Raw genomic sequence first — 22,309 nt, 5'->3', positions numbered from 1 at the left:
ATGTAAAGAAAAGGATCATGAAATTTGCATATCATCTTTTCATTTGGGGGGGGGATATGCATCTTTACAACCTGAGAACCCATCGTTACTATGTTCTGTTTGGTCCAGATTGAGCCTTTATTAATTTATTTACATTATTTATAAGGTTTTGCAATTCAACATCATTCTGGATGATTTACACAAATAATCAGCAATAGATGCAAAACAAAAAGGGAAAGGATACCTAGCTTTAAAAACCAATTATCTTAATATTGTTTAGATATATATTTATTTTAAAGTTACTGACTTACCTACTTGACGATCATTCAGGACAAGAAGTCACTAATAAAATGCACATTTTTTTAAACAAAAAGAAATACAAAAGAACCTAATATAATACCAGGCAGAACAGTAAAAGTCCTCCAGGACACATACTTTTGTTTTTTCTAATTCTGATGACAAACTCTCCAAGCTGCTAAAACTTAAGATGCGTTCAAGGGCAGAGCTGGCATGACTCAAATACTTGACAATTGTTTCTTTGTCTCTTTCAAACTGTTCCCATGTGTTTATTGTGAGCTACAAAAAAAGGAAAAAGACAAAGTGACAGAACAATAAAAGAGGGACAGGAAATTAAAGTTCATAATTAACATGATGAATAATGAATTTTTCTGGTTCATACAATTAAGCTGGATTAAACATATTTACCAGAATTTTCATTATCCTGTTCAAAACCTCAAATATTAAATACAAATAAAATTCCCTGCTAAATCCAAGACTTGTGCATTCTATTAGCAAAGATCAATAGGAAGTCTAAATGTAGGACATAATAGCAGAGTCTTCTGTACTGCGATGACAATCCTATGTGAATTCAATGATAAATTCTTGTAATTATCTAGGTAATAAGTCTGTTTGCCATTCTACTCATATAATTTTTCCCAGTTGCTTTTCCATCTGCTAATAGTCCTGGTATTTCCCGGTTGTTTCCCCACTATGTACTACCGTATTTCCATGAAAATATGACAGGATCTTATTTTCTTTTGACCCTCAAAATAAGCGCTTGGCCTTATTTTCAGGAAAGTCTTATTATTTTTGAGGTGCAGGAGGCTCCTTAACCTCGGCCCGCGGATAAGCTGATCTAGAGAGGGCTGGAAGTTCTGTCTCTGTTTCTGGCACAGTCTTGCCAGCCCTAGTGTCGCTGGCCCTGCTGCTGTTTCTGCAGCCTCCACTAAGAGAAGGGGCACAGTAGCTAGGGTTTGCAGGAGCAGCCTCGGCGAGGCCATTCCGCGTAAATAGCGTGCATGTGGGGTGCGTGGGGCATGTTCCCCTCCTCCCCCCACGAAATGGCAGGAACTGGCTGCGCATGTGGTTAAATATTTTAGGGGAGGTCTTATTTTTGGGAAAATGGGGTATCAAAATATGACTTCAAAAGCTTTTGTCAAATTAGCCAAGTTTGCTTGGTGTTATACCTTAGCTAGGTTTTATATGCAAATACTACTTACAGTTCAAACAACCATTGTAAAATAGCTTCTAAAGTTTAATTATTAAACTGTCTGATAATTGGATTATTACTAATATTTTAGATTATTCCCCAGCCTTAAGAATAAAATAACTGTGCAAGAGCCATGTGAGAATGGCCTATAGTGTGTTTTCTCTTTTAAACATCTGTCTTTCCTTATTTGAATAGTTCAAAGGTACATTTTGTCCAACATTCTTTCTCACAGTAGTTAATGAAGTCTTATGAGAATTCCACTTCTATTTTTGCATGCAAAAAATAGCATCAGAACTTTTAGAATAATTATGTTGCTGTAAGTGGGTTAATTCCCTGTTTAAATGTTTACGTTATCTTGTTAATTGGTTTTGTCTCAATACTTCTAGAGATTTATGTATGCATGTGTATTATAGCACACATGTAATTTTTTTAACTTATAGTGGGCTTCAAAAACTATTTTTAAAAATCGTGTCTTCTAATCAAGGATAGGCCTAGTTTCCATGAATTTGTCAATGCCTCCTTCAATATCCTAAAATTGAAAGCCATTCACAAAGTCTGGTGATACCCAGTTTTGCAGTTAAATTCTAGATTAATCTAATACTTGAACTTCATAATCATATTACGAAAAGTTAATAATTTCACAGAGTAAAAGGGTAAGGATAACCTGCAATCAGTCTCTATTCTTGGTGGCTACATGGACACAACTATTCAGGTCTCTTGGCAGAAATACTAATATAGCATTACTAGAATTATTTATTTTCCACTTTAGCCTACAGCAGGTGTGGGATTCAAAAATTGGTACTACTGGTTCTATGGGTATGTCTTGGTGGGTGTGGCATGTCTTGGTGAGCGTGGCAAGGGAAGGATACTGTAAAATCTCCATTCTCTCCCCACTCCAGGGAAACGTTACTGCAAAATCCCCATTTCCTCCCAAACAGCTGGGATTTGGGAGACAGAGAATAGATGGGGGCGGAGCCAGTCAGAGGTGGTATTTACCAGTTCTCAAAACTACTCAAAAGTCCCGCTACTGTAAGGTGACCAGATTTTCAGATTGGTAAAGAGGGACACCATTGACCGGGGGGGGGGGGGGGAGCTAGGCCGCAGCGGTTAATGCCAGCCCGCAACCTTGCTAGGGACGTCTGGTCACCTTAATTATATACATCCTCTCTCTCTCTATCCATCCATCCGTCTGTCTGTCTATCTGCCTGCCTATCTAGTTATGGTATCCCTCTCCCTCTTTCCCCCTCTCTTTCTCCATCCATCTATCTGCTTGCCTACCTATCTCTCTCTCTTTCTCTCTATCCATCCGTCTATCTGCCTGCCTATCTGTCTATCTAGTTATGGTCTCTCTCTCTCTCTCCCTCTCCCTCCCTCATCTCATTATCATCTATCTCAGTGTTTCTCCACCTTTTTTTAAAAAAAAAAAATTTTTTTTGTTACATAGACGACACATACCCACAACAATAAAAACAAAACAAAACAAAAAGAAAAAAACCCATCATCACATATAGCATGTCGTTTGGTTACAAGTGTTTTAACATTTATCATTCTTATATATTTATTATTTCATTTAATAGGTTATAATATACAGTTTGGGTTGCTTTGTTTACCATCCCTTTCTCCTGTTATAACCCCACCTTATTTTCCCTTTCTTTTCTCCCTTCCTCCCTTCTCTACTTTCTTCCTTCCTGCTCTCCTTTCCCTTCCTTCTTCCTGTACCTTTCTCCTACTCCTGCGCTTCCTCATCCCCTTACTACCCTCTCTCCTACTCTTTCTCTCCTTTCCATCCTCCTCTCCTTACCTCTTTCTTTTCACCCTCTCTCCCTTCTCTACTTTCTTCCTTCCTCCTCTCCTTCCCCTTCCGTCTCCCCTTACCTCTCCTTTGCTCCTGCTCTTCTTCTTTCCCTTCCTACCCTCTCTCCTTCCTTTTCTCTCCCTTCCATCCTCCTTTCCTTTCCCTTTCCTTTCTCCCTCCCTCCCTTCTCTACTTTCCTCCTTCCTCCTCTCCTTCCCCTTCCTTCTTCCCTTACCTTTCTCCTACTCCTGCTCTTCCTCTTCCCCTTTCTACCCTCTCTCCCCCTCTTTCTCTCCTTTCCATCCTCCTCTCCTTACCTCTTTCTTCTTTCCCCCATCTTCCTTTCATTCTCTCCTCCTTTCTCCCTTTCTCCCAACTCCCTTTCTGGGAGTTGAAGTCCACACACTTTCAAGTCTCCAAGGTGGAGAAAGACTGATCTATCTAATTAATATAATTATTTCTCCCTCTCTTTTTCACTCTCTCCAGCGCACACACGCAAATGCATAGGGCAGCCCACCTCACACACAGGTAACTCCGGGCGGCTTACGGGAAGAGGACAGCCAACCACTCACCCACGCGGGGGGGGGGGCAGGATTTCGCCAAGAAAAGTTAACTTTCCTGCGAAAGGGGCTGGCAGCCTCTCAGCTCTTCCTGGCCGGGGAGACCTCCCCCCACTTCCACTCCTGCAACCCTCCTTCCGCCTCCTCGGAGCTTCAAGCAAGCTAACTGGGAAGGCCGGGGAAGAAGAAGAAGCGGCGGCGTGAGGTCAGCGGTCCTTGGGGGCGCGGCGGAAGCCCTGCCAAAGTGCCCCTTTCCCGGCTCAGCTGCCGTTGCTGCTGCTGAGGGCGAAAGGGGAGGAGGAGGAGGAGGAAGATAAAGTGGCGGTGTGGTCCCTGCAGCCGCCGAGGCAGGAAAGGTGCGCTTTGACAGGGCTTCCACAGCGCTGAAGCTGAAGCAGCAAAACAAAGCAAACGGCCGCGAAATGAAATGGAGACTCCTGCGACTCACGCGGCGTGCTAAGCGGACTCCAGCCAATCAGTGAGCTGGCTGGGATGGAAAACTTCCCGTGCGTGCTTAAAAGGCCAATCAGTGAGCGGCAGGCTGGGCTGGCTTAGATTTTTATAAATAAATGGGGAAATAACGAGCGAGCTAGCGGCAGCTGATGGGCGGGGGAGCCAGCAAGCGCCAAAATAAAGCGGGTTTTTTTGAGAAGCGGGCAGGACGTGGGAAAAATGATGAAAATGCGTGCCTGTCCCGCCAAATGCGGGACGTCTGGTCACCCTACACTACTGGTTCTCCAGAACTTGTCAGAACCTGCTGAATACCACTTCTGGATTATAGCTATAACCAATTGGGGTCCCAATCATGTACCCCAATTTGATTCCACCCTCTAACAAGATTGGCTGGAAACTTGCATTTAAAACCTCAGCTAAGCCCAAAAAAAGCTTGCCAGAAAACATCTCATACTAAATATAAAGCAATTAAGTAAAGCAACATTTCTTTATTTTTCTACAGTACAGAAGAATATGTACCTGCAATTGATCTCCACGTTGTTCCATAGATTGCTGCATGCTTTCTAATGTACTCTCCAACTTCCACAAATCTTCTTGCACAGCAGGAGACAGGCCACCTTCGATTTGTAACTCTTTACTGTGGGTAATCTGCTGTTGTACATCTTGCCTTTTTGCATGAAGCCTTTTTGACTTTTGCTAAAAACAAACATTTAAAAGTATTATAGTCAATACAGATGCATTGTCTTAATGCAAAAGTAATTGCACTATAAGCATATGCAAACGTGCCCATACACCTTGGCAACTTTAAGACTTGTGGACTTCAATTCCCAGAACTAACTTCAACTACCAGCTTTGCTGGCTTGAGGAATTCTGTAAGTTGAACTCCACAAGTCTTAAAGTTGCCAAGATTGGAGACCCGTTTTAGGGAACAAGCGTTAAATGATCTCTGCTCATTTATTGAAAAGTACAGTTCATCTATAATTTTCAAAACTTTTCAGAAGTATAGATTTAGAACAATGGTAAAATTCTCCATTTTTTTAAAGGTCACATTTGACATCTGAATTGTTATGGGGAATACAAAAGCAAATCTGATTGAGCCTTTCTTAGTATTTTACTTGTTCAATAAGGCTTACTTCTGTGCGGTTATCACATCTGCAAGTAAAACAGCCAGCAGCCCCTTGTCAGATTCCTTGTAAGGTGAGGAGGGAGATATTGTTAATTTAGGCATCTATTTAGTAAAATCATTTGGATCTGCTCAGAGGTAGACTCCATGCAGCCAGATTCTACCAAAATGATTGGAATACAATCTTCTCTAGTTATCTAGGAAGAGCTTTAACAAGTTGATCCTGAAAAATTAGACATGGTTCTTGGTGCTGTGTGTTCCATCACCTATGTTTTAGATTCATGTCCCTTGTGGTTGGTTAAGTTGTCTTAGGAGATGGCATCTAGTTGGGCTCAAGCAGTTGTTGTTTTTTTTTGTAGAAAGGAATGCTTTCATCTGCCTTGAAGGAGATAGTGGTCCATCATAGATCCAACAGTATTAGCTACCCAATCTCTGCCCAGTCTCTAATCCTTCCTTTTTAGAGAATTTTGTTGGGAAAAAATGGTAAGTACATAGCTTCAAAGCCTGAAAGATCAGGAGCATTTTTATCTTTAATTTTCCATGACGTAACACTATCCCGAACTGACCTCGTCCACAATCTAAGTGTCCTTGTGATTCCTGCTCAAAGATAAGGTGGCAGCCTTGACTTTTGCATAAATCATCTTCTGTCCCCTTAACCAATTAACCAAACTGAAACTTAGCAGGCAATATCTTGGGTTCAGAAGACAGGTCAGAAAGTTTCTATTATAGGGAGGAGGGCTGAAAGGGGATGAAGGATTTAAGTCATAAACATCATCTGCCTCTTTCCATACCTTCATAAACATCTGCTGCCTCTTTCCATACCTTCTTTATCTGCATGTGACTACTGATAAATTAAACAGAGAGGCCACTTTCTACTCTCCTGCTCCTCACTCCAGGAGCATCTTATTCTCTTACAGTTCCCCTTTCCTTCCTCAAGGCCAGTCTAGCAGCTGTTGCCATAGAAATGTCAGAGAAACCTTGGTGAGAAAATACTTTCAAGCAATCTATTGCCATTGTATTATATTAAGCATGGTCTGAGAAATATGCTACCACAAACAGCATTATCATATAGTTTGCCAAGATGATGGTAGTTCCTAATTTCATCTTGAATAAATTGTGAAAAGGCCCCTAGAAGTGCCTTTTCTTATTAGAAGAATAACGACGAGAATAGAGTGGGAAGAGAAAAGGAATAACAAAACGGCACTTTGCCAAAGTACACTTCAAAAATGTTTACACTTTCTCTTTTAAAATAAATATTAAATGATCACCTCCAACATTTTATGACAGAAAATTATGAAATCCCCTCTTTCCAATTCAACCTGTATGAAAAGGGGTTCTTAATTATTATCTACAGTAGGCAAATGGAATAACCTACTCAAGAATATATGTTGTTTTGGAGGGGATAAGGGCACAATCTCCACATCTTTTCTATATTCAGTTTTGGGCTCCACGATGTAGAAAAGATGTGGAGACTCTAGAAAGAGTGCAGAGAAGAGCAACAAAGATGATTAGAGGACTGGAGACTAAAACATATGAAGAACGGTTGCAGGAACTGGGTATGTCTAGTTTAATGAAAAGAAGATCTAGGGGAGACATGATAGCAGTCTTCCTATATCTCAGGGTTTGCCACAAAGAAGAGGGAGTCAAACTATTCTCCAAGGCACCTGAGGGTAGAACAAAAAGCAATGGATGGAAACTAGTCAAGGAGAGAAGCAACCTAGAACTGAGAAATTTCCTGACAATTAGAACAATTAATCAGTGGGACAGCTTGCCTCCAGAAGTTGTGAATGCCCCAACACTGGAAGTCTTTAAGATGTTGGATAGTCATTTGTCTGAAACGGTATAGGATTTCCTGCCTAGGCAGGGGGTTGAACTAGAAGACCTCCCTTCCAACTTGCTATTGTATTGTATCTATTGTATATCTTTTAGTTGTTATAGAAGAAATATAAGGAAAAAAAATTCTTGGGGGGTGCACTGTAATATTTGTATCTTTTTCCTTTTTTGTATTTAGATTTATATGTATTATGTTCATTATTTGTATTCAAAATAAAAAAGTATTTTTTTTTAAAAAAAAGTATTATCTACAATTCAGATGTTAATCTTTGCAGCAACAATAATATATGAGGACTTCTTGGACATTCAGTGAAAGCCGATGTGTGGGCAATTGTACCTGATGGTAGAGAAAGATTTCCTGGGCCTGTAACAAGTTATCAACATCTAAGATTTTTTCAACTTCTGTCTGAGCTTCTTTTGAGTTTGTGATCAGTTCTTCTAATGTGCCTTTCACTTCTTCAGTGTATTGAACACAATCTCCAACCGCACCCAATGTCTTCTCAATCTGTATTCAGAAACCATATTAAAGCTCTAAAAATATTCAGTGCCAAATAATTAGAACTTATGATTTAAACAGTTCAAAATGCATAATCAATCAATTCATTTTGTTGTTTTTATATTATTTTCCAATTATCTGAAAATAGTAAAAAAAAACCTCTTACTATAATCTATAAATACATTTCTCCTATTCCACTGCATTCTATTATTACTTTGTGAGTTTACTTTGTGCTACCTGACCTGCTTTCCGGGTTAATTTGGAAATTTTTACAACTAATTGTAGAATTGGCCATAATAGTTGCCAAACATTTTTTTCCTATTCTATGTTCCCAATACCATACTCATTTTCTTAAAATAAATGTTTTTGTGATCAAAACAAGCGTTACTATTCAGCAAACAGCAAACACCAGCAGAACTTTTCAGAAATACAAAACTATTTAGGAAAAAATCTCTCAAAGCAAATATGAATAATTCAAAAAGAGAAACTGACATGTTATCAATAGCACAAGTGAATATAAGATGGAGAAAGGGGAGCAGGAGGAAGGAAAATTGCTAATGTGAAGAATAGTATGAATTTTGATTTTTTTTTCTCCATAGTGCCACAACTGTGTTTGTTTTTATGCATACAGCATACTATACACATTCAGCATAAAAACTTATGTGATTACATCCTTGCATCAAACATTATATTAAGAAAAGGTTCCCGCCAATCTTTCATATGAAAACTCTATAATTTGAGTAGAAAATACATTTAAGAAAACATATACAATATATTCATCTAAGAACAAAAGTTGTGGCTCTCATGTGTTTACACATGTACATATATGTTGAAATATAATTTCAAATGACACATGGAAATTCAGGGAACTACTTTCACTTATCATTAGCGATGCAATTACATACTACATAACTCTACAATAATTATGTTATTTTTTTATTAATAGTATTTAAATGCACCTAGATATTGGAAAAAATACTGATTATTGTTGATTATAGTAACATTCAGACTATATTGCTAAAATACAACAGAATCCTACTGATTTTCTATAACGGAACACATAATAGAAAAAAGGACAGCTTCTGGAGTGAATATAATATAATTATAATATACCTCTGTCAACAAGGCTAAAATTTTCTTAAAATCACTAGCAAGCACTGAAAGTTCATCCCCTTGTTTTTTTACTTCATTCTCAGAAGAAACCTCAGATAAGGCAACAAGCCTAGATTTCAACCAGATGATAGTTTCTCCCTTCTTGCAGGCATCTTGCCTAATTTCCTGAAAAAGAATCAATATAAAAATTAGATGCACCAGACAAGCATTATTAAAGTAGAAGTCTAAGAGAACTGGGTTTACATTAGTTTGCATGGGTAAGTCAACAAAGACTGTATCAAGACACAAGCGTCTTATCAAACAATTTATAAAACATTGCTATAGATTAAAAAAGCCAATTATGATACTAAATTAATAGGATGAATGAGCGGTATATACACCTCAGAGGTGGGTTGCTCCTGGTTTGGCCAAACTGGTAGTGGAATTCAGGCCTGGGTCACAGAACTGGCAGTGATCCAGGCCTGCCACGCCCCCGAACTGGTTCCCTCACCACCACTGGGCTATTGCCATTTTGGATTTTAGTGACTGTGCATGCGCAGTTTAGTGTCAATTGTTTTGTGCATGCACGAAGAACAATTTACATTGAAAAGTGCACATTTGCAAGTGGGTAGTAAAACCGGCAGCAAACCACCCGATACACGTGGATAGTCACAAGCCAATATGCTCAAGCATAAAAATTGCTTGAGGATCCCTCTACCATGTAAATCACATTGTGACATCAATGAAAAACTATTCAATCAAAATAATAACACAACTCTACGTGTTTACAGAAATGTAGCTTTTCTGCATAGAGAAATCTATGCAGGAAGTCTTTTTTGATTCAGATAGTAATACTATTTGGACAAGTGGCTGCCTGTATGCTGATCCCACAGCTTGGACTATAGAGAATAGACTGCTTCTCCACTGTACACATAGTGAGTCCTTCTATGTATTGCCTGAATAGGGTGAAGTATCTTTCATATCATTCTTTAGCAAATAAAAATTTGAAGATCAATTTACATTGTCAATATACATATTAGGTATTATTTTCTTCTGCCTGCTTTTGCAATTAAAAAAAACTAATTACTTGAAAAAATGCTATCATTGGTAATGTTCCCCTAATTTTTGCTTTTGCATGTAACTTTTCCTTGCATACATTTCCAACAATAGAATTAATGCAATAGATATAACTTCTCCATGCAATCAGTGGAACGACTTGCCTCCAAAAGTTGTGGATGCTCCATCACTGGAGGTTTTAAGAAGAGATTGGATAACCATTTGTCTGAAATGGTATTGGGTTTCATGTAGGCGGTTTGGACTAGAAGACCTCCAAAGTTCCTTCTAACTCTTGTCATTCTCTTATTCTGTTTTTCATACAGTATGTTTGCATACACATACACATACATACACATACCTACCTACCTACCTACCTACCTACCTACCTACCTACCTACCTACCTACCTACCTACATACATACATACATACATACATACATACATACATGTACCCAGCATCCCAAAATGTCACTTCTTTTTTGTGCAATGCTATTCATTCAGAAACTATTACCACTAGTGCTGCAGGGTGAGACTGGGAAATATTTTGGTAGATTGTGCCAATATATTTTTGTGGTATGTTTTTTCTATTGTAAAGTATGTGAAACATGTATGTACTTATCATTCTAATGACATTTATTGGTACAAATTTGTCTTGAAATAACCAATGGTTTTTCAAAAGCTTCTGAATTACATTGTACACTTCTTTCTAAAGGGTAGAATTTTAACCAGTGTTACTTGATTTTATTTATGCTGGCAATTCCAGTTCCTTTTACATTTCACTATTTCTATAACATTATTTACATTTGTTGTAAATTATTTGACCTAACTTTAAAATGCCAAAAGCAGAGAAAGGTCAGTTTGCATTATGAATTTCATCCACTTCAAATCAAAATGTTAGTATTACAAGAACATATCCATTTCAAATCATTTTTAATATACCTCTATTGATGTTTTAAATTGTTTGTATTTAGTAGTATCAGCTGAACCATTCTTAATTGTTTTAAGTTGTGTTTCCTTTGATGAAATCCATCTTCGTAATTCAGAAAATCTGAAACATAGCCATAGAAGGATAAGCAAACAGTAGATAAGCAATACTGGTTGAATTAATGAAAAATGTTTCAAGGGAACTCAAGAAGCTAGCATCTGTAGTTTTGGCATAGCAAAAGATTTTAATCACTTAGGGAGGAATGTTGCTTGTTCAAATGGCTGAAAATTCCAAGTAAGTAAATCATAGCAATTTCCCAAACTAATCTAGATCCTATACTTCTTGCCTTTTGATGTTCTATTTAAAACAATTTAAAACATTAAGTGCTTCTGACAAGCAATATAGTATTTACAACATTAAAGGACATTGTAGTTCTACTTTGGTACTTTAAATCCATGCCTTCTATGTTGCAGTTCATGTAGTTGTTTACCTGTTCATGTATTCTTGCCATTTATCTGGTTCATCTATTAGTTTCATATAAGTCCGGGCAACTTGAGTTTTAAGTTCACTGAGATCTTTTTGGCTACTTTCAGATGTCATTTTAATTGGATCCCATTCTGGTAGTTTCAAGCACAATTCTTTAATCAGTTGCTGTCGTTTCTCACATAGTTGTAAAGGCCCTTTATCACCAAAAAACATCTGATGGCATAAAAGAGAAACATTTGCTCACTCCACTGATATAAAAATGAACTTTAAAAACCTAATTTCTACCTGGTATTCAAGAACTAAATATATTCACCATTTTTTAAAAATGTAAAAAAAATTGTCAAGATACTTCATCTCTGTGAAGAAAATGACAGTGCTTCTCACCTTTTTGAGTGTGGAAAAGTGTTTAAATTCCTTCAGTTTCAAGTAATCCAGAAGGCATTTTTTCCAAGCATTATTGAAAATTTATATTTAAGATAATTTTCCCTCTGTTAAAAATATCTAAAGAACTGTCTAATTGAATTTATCTGGGGATTTCATGAAAGATTTTATATGCAGTACAATACAATGCATGTCTCCTAAGAAGTAAGTTTTTCAAATTACAGCATTATTAAATCAGTATATGAATTGTGTTAATACTGAAAATGGTGCTTCAATTACCTAACAATAATAAACAAGTGCCACAGGAAAACAATATATTCTGGAAAGATACATCAAGGTATCTGATGCTGTATTGTACAGATCAAGAAACAGCAATCTATTTTGTCAATCATATTTCAAAATGAATTTGGTTGTTTGCATGCATAAAAATTCTTGAAATAATGGTTAAGTTCCAAGAAATGTAAGCCACTCAGAGTTGGGACAGGTGGCTGTAGAAATTGAATAAATAAATAAATAAATAAATAAATTACAAATTTCACTGTATCAGTTTGAATGAAACATGATATTTTAATTATAATATTTGTGAATCTAAGCTCTTATTGTTCCAAGTAAACATTGCTCGTAGAAGTTGCACAAATATGCTGAATAGTAATGTAGATGAAATTCTAAGATCAATACGCAATAGATCAATCACTACCATAAAATACTAAAAAAAAAAAAATCACTCACTCATATATCGTTTTTTTATACTGGAATCATAGGTATAATGCCAAGCAGAAAAATTTGGAACAGGACAGCAGTGTTTTCTATATTGCATATTCCTTTATTTTTACGGAGTCAAGGCAGATAACTAAATACAGAGGAAAAACTCCATGGTTATTTAAGGAAAGGGGTAGAATTACCTTGTGCTCCTTAATTATTTTTTCACTGCTCTCCTTGGTCATGAGCTCATGCTGGCGAGTGAGTTCAGTGTGACATTCTTGCACTATTGCTAGAAATTTGCTTTTTTCCACTTCTATTTTTAAGCGGAGTAAATGGTATGGAGCTTCTGACTGGAGATCCTGCATCATAATAAGAAGTGTGGGACGAAATTAATATAAAACACAGTTCTCTTTTTAAGAAATTATTTATAAAGGAATAAAACAAGGAAACCAACCAACACCAAACCAGATCATTAGTTTCAGAGGCGGTAACTAAGATGCTTTAACTTGTTTTTCTGAACAATTTCAGGGGAATAACTTTCAGTGAAAATATAATGTAATGTTACACCATAAAAAAGAACAGGAAAAAAAAGTTCATGCAAAATGCCAGCAGAAACAAGAAGTTTAAAACATGAAAAAATAATTGTGTAACCTATCACATTATGATAAAAATACTTTTTAAGATAAGTGATTCTTTTCTGATCTTTAATTAAGAAAACTGGGTTGAGTAAACTTGTGAAAGTACACAAGATATTTTCATGTTGCTTGGACAGGGATAACTGAGAACAATAATTGCACAAGTGACTCTGTCTTCCTCTCACAGAATGGATTTTGTGGCTATGTACTTTAAACAAGAACTAGTTTGGTATAGTGGTTAAGGAAACAATCTAGAAACTAGGAAATTGAATATTTTAGTTCCACTTTAGGTACAAAGCCAACTGGGTGACCATGGGCCAGTCACTCATTTGGAACCCTAGGAGGCAAGCAAGGGCAAACTACTTAAAAAATCTTGGCATGAAAACTGCAGGAACTAGTCCAGGAGTCAACAGACTTGAGGGCCTACACACAGAGAAAAACAACTTATAACTAAAGCTGTTTGGCAAAACTCACCTTCCACTGCTTGTGCAATTTCCGCACAGCTTCCTGAAGGGTGTGTTGCTCTTGCTCAGGAAGGATGTCAGTAAGTTCATCACAAGCTTTCAGGAAAGCATTGAGCACCCTTTGATCCAACTGACTGAAAAATTCCTGATTTTGAAATTTATCACATGTTTAAATGTTAATATTGTTGCTAAGGAAACAGAAGATTAATTCCAAAATTTTATACTATGTACTAATACAGGAAACTTGGATGGTATGATTGAGGTTGATCTTATGAATGATAACTGGTTGCAATTTATATCTGTGCTATTTTTTCCTTGAAAATCATGGAAGGTGTTGGGCACTGGCCACAGGAAGAATAGCAATAGCACTTAGACTTATATACTGCTTCACAGTGCTTTTACAGCTGTCTCTAAGCGGTTTACAGAATCAACATATTGTCTCCAACAATCTGGGTTCTCATTTTACCAACCTCAGAAAGATGGCAGGCTGAGTCAACTTTGAGCCGGTTAGGATCGAACCCCTGGCAGTCAACAGAATAGCCTGCAATACTGCATTCTAACCCCTGTGCCCCCTATAGTTCTATAGAGCTAGATTATAAGAGTAGGGCTGGCCTAACCCTCTAAATTCCATATCATCCCAACCCATAATAAGAAGCTGCAATTTGGATGTAGATTTTTTTTCTTATGCAGATTATGAAGGCATTAAAGATCAGACAAAAGAGCAGAGTAGAGGATTAATACTGTACTCTGGATGTCTTGTCTGGTTTTATAACTAAGCAACCTCAGGCTCAATTAGCACTTGGATGGAAGAACATCAAAGAATATCAAGGCTTTCATCTAAACTGGGACTTTCAAAAGCATCCTGCAAGATGGCAATAAAATTCAATTCAGTATTATTACCAAGAAAAATTACACAGCTGTGTCCATTTAATAGTCACAGGAATGATGAATGACTTGAGGGTATCTAATTTACTGTATGTTCATAATTTACATTGTAAAGAAGTAAAATATTCAAGGACTCTCAAATTATACTCATAAGCATTATTTCAAAACTTAACTGTATGTCAGCTTTCACAAACAGCCTAAATATATTCCTATGGAACAAATACATTAAATCTACACTTTAAAAAAAATTACCCTCTCAATAAACACACTGTAGAAACAAGTGCTGATTATTGGTATTTAAATCAAATAATTAAATTCAGTTAAATTAAATATGTATTAAAGCAAAAACAAACTAATTCCTGTTTTTTAGAGGAATGCTTTTGATCTCTTATTTTAACCTATAGGCCTGGTATCTCCAAGTAGTTTCCATCCTTCTGGCTTTTTTGGCATTGACTATAGTTGGCTAGGTGTCACTACTTGCAATGCTATTTTAATTAGCAATATGAAATATAACAGAAATATGCCTTATGAAGTTATACTTACTGTATTTTTTCGGAGAAGTTCTTCAGGTTTGCCTTTTTCTTTTAGACAGCATTGGGCAGTCTGGAGAACATTTTCCAACTCTGTTCTAGATTCTTCAAATTTCTTCATCAGCCGACTATTTACCTCAACATTTTTCTTCCAATCACTGGTCTTCTGCACCATATCCTTTATAAATGAAAATGGGGAAAAATCCTGCAATGTTAAATTATAATTTACACTTGAGGAATAATATTATTATGTTTCTTTACTTCTGCTTTATCAAACTGAGGTCACATCCCTGTGCCCTCAGTATTATGAGAATGGAGAAATATCTTTTCATTTTCCTTCAAGATTAAGTACTATCTGAGGTCAACAGTACTATGCTGACTTTGCATGCAGTCTACAATCTCTTGGGAAAGTCTTCAAACTATACTCCAAAGGGCTTAAATATCTGGACTTTGAAAACAACAACCAAAATCTCTAGTTGCTATTTCCTGTGTTTTTCTGTAACATTTTGCCTCATGAGGAGTTCTTAGGAATAAAAAAAGCTTATGCAGTCCTTTTTATATTTTCAGGTGACATATATAAACAATCTCATTCCTATGAAATTGAATCTATGTTAATGTGAATGGGACCTAGAAATAATTGTAGTTATATGATTTCAATTTCTTAATTAGTGCACAAGCCAAGCTCAGATAGGATGTTGTTATTTAGAATTATTAGACATCATTACTATAACATCATTAAACATTCTCCCCTGAAAAATTAAGAGTAATAATTGTACCCCCCATAGCCTCTAGTTACATTCCTTTTAATTCATCTACTCACAGTAAATATTTGTGTAGCTTCAGCAGGACACAAATAAACAAGATAAACAGAAAGGAAGAAATTCCTTTGTATGGGGTCTGATGCTCACATCAAGTATAGATCACAGGGACCTTCAAAACATATTGTGGGCTCCAGAACAACTATCTGACTTTTTTCTTACATTGGACAGGCATTTATCTTCTTCTGCAACTGTCTCAGCAAGATCAACTTAACAGTAAAACAACTGAGTAAGGATTATACAAGAGAAATACTTCAAACACCTCACAGAACTCATCTTTTGTATAAGATGAATACTGTCAAATTACTGAAAGTATCACTGACCTAATATTTTTAAGCACTGTAAGCAACCATACATAATTTCTATCTTAACTCCTTGTTTCCCCTAAAACTAAATTTGTATTTTTCAAAAAAAAAGGGGCAAACATCCATGATACCTTGTGCCTTTAGTTCTGCAGACCATGTCTTTGAAGTTGTTACTATCTGCATTGTTCTTTTCTATAATAACATTTATCGAAGGCTATTTTGAATTATTGTTTTAGTTTAGTTACTTTATCTTAATATATCTTAATCAAATTGACTTTTTTTCCACATTTTTTTCATGTTGGGAAATAATGTTAAAAATTTAGTGACATTGTTGAAATTGAAAATTACCTGAAAAGCAGCTTGAATTTCTACCACTTTTTTCTGAAGTACAGAAAAGCTGAAGTGATTTAATACTTTACTTGAAGCCAGAAGCTTTGTGATAATTTGACTATTTCTTTCAATTAATAACAGGGCTTTTTTGCAGTGTTCTTGATAAGCTACCAGGTCCTTTAAAAAGATGAAAAATATTAAAATAAGTATATTGTGGACAGTAAGGCAAACAGATTTAACAACTTTGCAATGTTTCTTTTATTTCTACTTTATTTTCTATAAAACAATATTTTTTCATCTGGTACAATAATGTTATGCTACAGCAACTACTTATTTAAAGGCTATGATTCCATACCCAGATAACATTTATTGCTTTGAATGATTCTTGAGAATTAGTACTGAAACAAGAATTTAGCTTTGTTCTTTTAATGTATCATTTTGGGGGGGGGGGGAGTAATTATAGTTTCAATTGAAATCCACAAAATGCCAATGTCTACTTCCAGACTGACAAGTGTTCCTTACAAGTAATTAAACCCTAACATCTTAAACAGATAAAAAAATTAAAATATTATACACTGAGATGAAAAACCCCACACCTTACTGGTACATTAAAATATTTATTTTTTAAAAATATTTATTTTTTGGAATCTAAGTCATTTGAAGATTTGTAACTTCAGCAAAACAGCAAAAACAAAAGCAATAATTGCATATACAACAAACATATGTGTTAAAATATCTCAAATTCTTATTAGGAGTAATGTAAGGTATTATCTGGAGTAACTAAAAGGATAAATCTGAATCTTCAATATTAGAAAATCTAATTAGAAAAAAATTGCTTAGGGCCATGGATTATAATAGGGCCATGGATCACATACAAGTAGTTCTCAACTTGAGACCAGACTTATAGTCATAAGTCATTATGCTCATTAAATTACCATATACCATGCCCATTGTACAATGGTTGTTCAGAAAATGCTGCAATAATTAAGTGAACATGTTTTATTCAATGGGTGTTTTTGCCAACTGCAGAAATTAGTAAAACACATTGAAAATTGTGGTCATGGACAATGGGACACTGCAAATGGCTGTAAATATGAACCAGCTATCAATCACCCAAAATGTAATCAAGGGATGGGGGGAGGTGGGCCAGCCATTGGTCACTGGAACCTGAGCATAAGTAGCTCTGGGAAGGTCCAACATAACTTCAAATGTTGCTAAGGTACTGGTCATTAAGGAAGGACTACTTGTATACATATAAACATTTCGGAGGAATAAGAAAGTCTTCCAGACAAAAACACAATGTTGCTTTTAATTTTCTTTTGATTCTTAAAATAATGTAATACAAAAAAGGTTGACATCATGACCAAAAAACAAGAGATAGTGAAAGGGGACAAAAATCTTAAGTATAATTTAGTGAGTAGAATAAATTACATGTGGCAAAAGAAACTAATCAGCAAATTAAAAGATTGATATAATAAAATGATATAATCATTTATCTTATCATTAAATTTAGACTATGCCATATCACACTGTGCCATCTTCTGATTTTCAGAACTTAGAGACCTTTCAAAAACAGGCAACAACCTCATATTCTGAATCTTTTCCTTAAAATCAGGACTGGAAATTTCTTTTAATTATCTAAAATTATCATCTACATTATATCCTAGGCTCTGAAGAGCCATAGCTTTTCATGAGATTAGAAATTCCATGTTTTAGGAATATAATTCAGCATCACATTAAGAATCTTAACTGAAATCTTTCTTCCAAAAATCATATATGAAGTAATGCAAGTCTATAAAAGACAAGACCAAACCATGAGAGTTTTAGAATGTTATTTTTTTTTTATATTGCAAGTGTAAAATGTCTAATGTCCATTCCTTCTTGTACATTCTTTGATAAGGCAATAAAAATGAAACAACATTTTCTGGTGAATTAACCCAATGTTTGAAAATATTAGAAATATATTCACATTTTTAACACCTGGAACACCGATTCTTCAAAACTGAGTATTCTAATTCCTCATTCAGTACCTCATAAAACTAAATCATTAGCTTGAAGTGCTATATCCAGGTACTTCAGAAGATGTTCAAAGGATGTTAATTCAGGTACTCCAGAAGATGTTCAAACATCCAGGTCATATGGGTTGATTTATATGTGTCTCAATTGTATATATTGGCCAGAGGATATTTCAGACAGATAAAATTTCAGCTAACAATTCTTACTATCTTTGGAAGTTCTCCCATAATCAAATCTTTCCTAGCCTCCTGAACTGCCAGAATTTATATTTATGGGGACTTCTGCATGTTAGACATGGCAGTTGCTCCCATTCTATGCTTTCCCCTTTTCAACTTCCGGTTTAATACAGTCCAGTAAAAGGGAAATATGTAACTTGGAAATTACTTAAAATTTTGTTTAAAGATATCAATTTATTCAAGATATCAATTATTCATACTATTTATTCATCCAAATAAATGCTAAAACAAAACATATCCGGAGCACTTGCGTGAGAAATACCTGATGTTGCTGTTTAAAAACATGAGCAGGCTGGGCTTCAGGATCTAATACAGAAATAATTTCATTGATCTTGTCAAGAGATTCATGAAAATGTGTAATTTGTTTCTCTAATTCTTCAAGATGAGGAAGTAATTCTTGTGAATCAAAGAGTACAACTGGGCAGGTCTCCTTAACCTAATACCAACAGAAATATTTTAAAAACCATGGATGAAAATGTAACACAAATCTCTCACACACAGATATATACAATGATTAGATACTATTGTGTGCGTTGATATATATGTGAGTACCTGTCTGTCTATATACACATGTACATATCTAATGAAAGCTAAATCTCTTCAGTATTAACGCAGTTGCTCAATTTTATGTTGATTTTCAAATGCAGGGAGTCCTCATTTAACAACCAAAATCAGAACCAGCAATTGTTGATCCCGTTGTTAAGCAAACTTGCAACTATGCTTATGATCTTTCATTTCACCTTTCCTTTACTTTACAGACCTGTGGAAGTTGGAAATTAAAGGACTGGTCGTTACTTTTTCATCACTGTCATCACTGAAAGTGATTGCTAAACGAAGACTACCTGTACAACCAATATATCATTGGGTATATTTCCATAAATAGAATGTTTTTCTTGTGATATCTAGTGATCATATATAGCACCCCTAGTAAAATGTTTGTCCTCTTTCTTTGTAGTTCCCATAAATTTGCTTTTGTGGGGGGAATGTTTGGGTAAAGACTTCAGTGTATGTATAGAAAATATTTGCATAATATGCTTTTGTTCATTTCAAGGTTTGCAGCCTTGTATATATTGATACTTATTCAATTTCTTCTTTTTCTGATTCTAGTCATCTTTATTTTCCTTTTGTTTTTCCAAAAATACCTGATATATGATGTATAATTGCAATTCCTAAAGGGGCAGGGCGGTGGCAGCAAAGATGGATAGAAGGAATAATGTCTTCTGTAAAATTGTTTCATATTCACATCTGAGAGAATATGAAATAAATTTAAGGAAGTCATTATTAGACAGAAGCAGTTGGAACATACTGAAAATTTCCAGGCTAGCCCTAAAGGAACTGGGAATGACAGAATAATTAAATACAGCAAAGAAACATAAATCAATCCCACCCTTATCTCTCATATTAGAGGAAGGTAATTTAGAGTAATTTAAGAAATTACTTGAATAGTAATTACCTTGCTGAGCTGTCCTTTGATTCTCTGCATTCTTGTAAGCATTTCATTGACTTCTTCTTGTGGAATTTCCTTGGTAACCACTTGTGCAGTCCTTGTTATCATTTTGTACTGGGATTCCATAATGAATGCCTTTTGTTTAATATCCTGTAATATTTTTGTTCCAAATAATTATGTGTAAAAATGCAAGTCTTTTAAGAAATGGAGCTCAATCTCCTATTATTTGTAGTGGAGAAGACTGAGCCTTAAGAATCAGCATCCTTTCTTTCTGTTGCATTAATTAATAGCAGCTCATATTAAATGCAACATACCATAACCATTTAAGCAGCATACATATTAGGTTGCAAACTTTGTAGATTTTTAATGCAATATTTTTATGAAATTATTTTATTAAAACATTCATTAAAGATTCATTTCTATGCTACTAAAATATATTTTTAAAAAAACAATGTTGAAAACAATGTGTTGGAAGGAGGTAACAATTCTATTTAAATTTTTGTTTAACACTTAAGCACAGGGAGAGGCACATGATTTACAAAAAATGAAGAATCTTAAAGTCACAGCAGGAAAGTGGTACAGCAGTTAAGAGAACTATGAGGATATTGCCAATGTCCTTAAAAATGCTCTTAATCCAAAAAGCAGAACAAGAATATACAGCAGTGCTACATAGAAATAATGCCCAGCTTCTAATTAACTTGCCTCCATTTCTTGGACAAATAACTTTACATTTAGAAAGGACACTTCTAAATGTGTGTGGATTTTCCTCTTTACGTCATCAATGAAAGCAGACAAGGCAGCCACTCCATCCAAATATTCCTTCTTTATTCTGTCTAATTCATCAGCCCGAGCATACTATGAAAGCACAGAAAATAGATAAAACAATATGGAAGTAAAGAAAGGTCAGCAGAACATTAAGCACAGAAGGGACAAAAGTTTACATTCCATTCAACATAATTCTATAGCGCTCTTTTTATGAAATGCGGGCTTTTCTTTTCACACAGAAAATAGAATGAGTGATATGCAAATCTTAATTTAAATTTAAAAATTAAATAACCTATTAACATAATGCTGTGCAACAGTGGCTTGTAACTATAGGAAGAAAATCTCCGAGGACATACTTGTTTAACTTGCATAAATAATTCTCTCCATCGTCCATTTAGCAAGAGCAATTGTTGTTTTAAATCTCTGGAAACGGTCTCATCACATGTTTCAATCAGAAAATTACCAGCATCATTCATTGCAGTATGTTGCTGAATCCACTGTGGTAAATGTCGGAAGAAATCCTAGGAAGAACACAGGTAATATCGCTGAAAAAAAGTTGTACATCACACTTATATGAATGTTTAATTTCCCCCAATTTCCTCTTATCAGAACCATGCAATGATCACTCTATCCTTTATGCAAATTATTTCTCAGAAAATTAAACCACCTTTTCTGCCGTGGCCCCCATGCTATGAAATGTTCTCCCCACCAACATGAAATATAAATAAAATAAATATGTCACCTTCTCATTTGCATGGAGACTCTCAGTTTACAGATGTTGCAAACAATGTTAACTATTCTGCATTTCCTATTTATGTACACCTCTGTCTTTAAGGACCAGTTCCATGGGGAGAGGTTTTTCCATGGACCAAAGGGGTGTGTGGTTTATGGATGGATCATTCCCTGTTTACATGGCCTTGTTTCTGGCATGCCACGGACAATGCTGGTCCATGGACTGGGGGTTGGAGATCCTTGATGTGTATCTCAGCAATGCATCTTCTGTTATGTTGAGCAAAGGCACTTCTCCCTGCTTCTACAAAAAAAAAAACCTCTTCTTCATTTACAGGCAAATAGAAATAGGCATTTGGAATGTAACACAACAGGGTTTTTTCTAAGATGGGATCTCTGCCAATTTGTCTTAAAGATCAAATGCAAGCCCTTTAAAGTCTTGTCTGATGCTTCTGAATGTCAATAATTCTAGCTACTAAGGTCACTGGATATGGGTCACGGTGGCTCAGTGGCTAAGTGCTGAGCTTGTCAATCAGAAAAGTCAGCAGTTTGGCGGTTCAAATCCCTAGCTCCAGGTAACGGAGTGAGCTCCCGTTACTTGTCCCAGCTTCTGCCAACTTACTTGTAAAAATGCAAGTAGAAAAATAGGGACCACCTTTGGTGGGAAGGTAACAGTGTTCCATGTGACTTCAGCATTTAATCATGCTGGCCACATGACCACGGAGATGTCTTCGGACAGCACTGGCTCTTTGGCTTTGAAAAGGAGATGAGCACTGCCC

At 35.8% G+C, this 22,309-nt stretch overlaps 1 protein-coding gene across 3 annotated transcripts in view; it reads right to left on the bottom strand.

Annotated features, from left to right (window-relative positions):
- The window catches only part of SYNE1 (spectrin repeat containing nuclear envelope protein 1), a 373,011-nt gene that overhangs the window by 243,060 nt on the left and 107,642 nt on the right, over window positions 1-22,309 (bottom strand). For all 3 annotated transcript variants that reach the window (XM_087718281.1, XM_087718279.1, XM_087718280.1), the window contains exons 17-30: window positions 21,158-21,322; window positions 20,739-20,891; window positions 20,043-20,186; window positions 18,852-19,025; window positions 16,356-16,514; window positions 14,898-15,062; window positions 13,480-13,614; window positions 12,571-12,729; window positions 11,292-11,500; window positions 10,816-10,924; window positions 8,842-9,006; window positions 7,570-7,737; window positions 4,796-4,972; window positions 415-555 (exon numbers count right to left, since the gene is read on the bottom strand). In XM_087718281.1, the coding sequence (XP_087574407.1) occupies window positions 415-555; window positions 4,796-4,972; window positions 7,570-7,737; window positions 8,842-9,006; window positions 10,816-10,924; window positions 11,292-11,500; window positions 12,571-12,729; window positions 13,480-13,614; window positions 14,898-15,062; window positions 16,356-16,514; window positions 18,852-19,025; window positions 20,043-20,186; window positions 20,739-20,891; window positions 21,158-21,322 (2,223 nt within the window). The remainder of the gene's footprint in view (window positions 1-414; window positions 556-4,795; window positions 4,973-7,569; window positions 7,738-8,841; window positions 9,007-10,815; window positions 10,925-11,291; window positions 11,501-12,570; window positions 12,730-13,479; window positions 13,615-14,897; window positions 15,063-16,355; window positions 16,515-18,851; window positions 19,026-20,042; window positions 20,187-20,738; window positions 20,892-21,157; window positions 21,323-22,309) is intronic.

The sequence above is a fragment of the Thamnophis sirtalis genome, unplaced genomic scaffold (assembly GCF_051295495.1).
Source record: "Thamnophis sirtalis isolate CommonGarterSnake01/CBP01778 unplaced genomic scaffold, rThaSir2_p1.2 scaffold_6, whole genome shotgun sequence".
Classification (NCBI taxonomy): domain Eukaryota; kingdom Metazoa; phylum Chordata; class Lepidosauria; order Squamata; family Natricidae; genus Thamnophis; species Thamnophis sirtalis.
The sequence above is the reverse complement of the archived record's forward strand: the minus strand, read 5'-3'. Positions and strand labels throughout refer to the sequence as shown.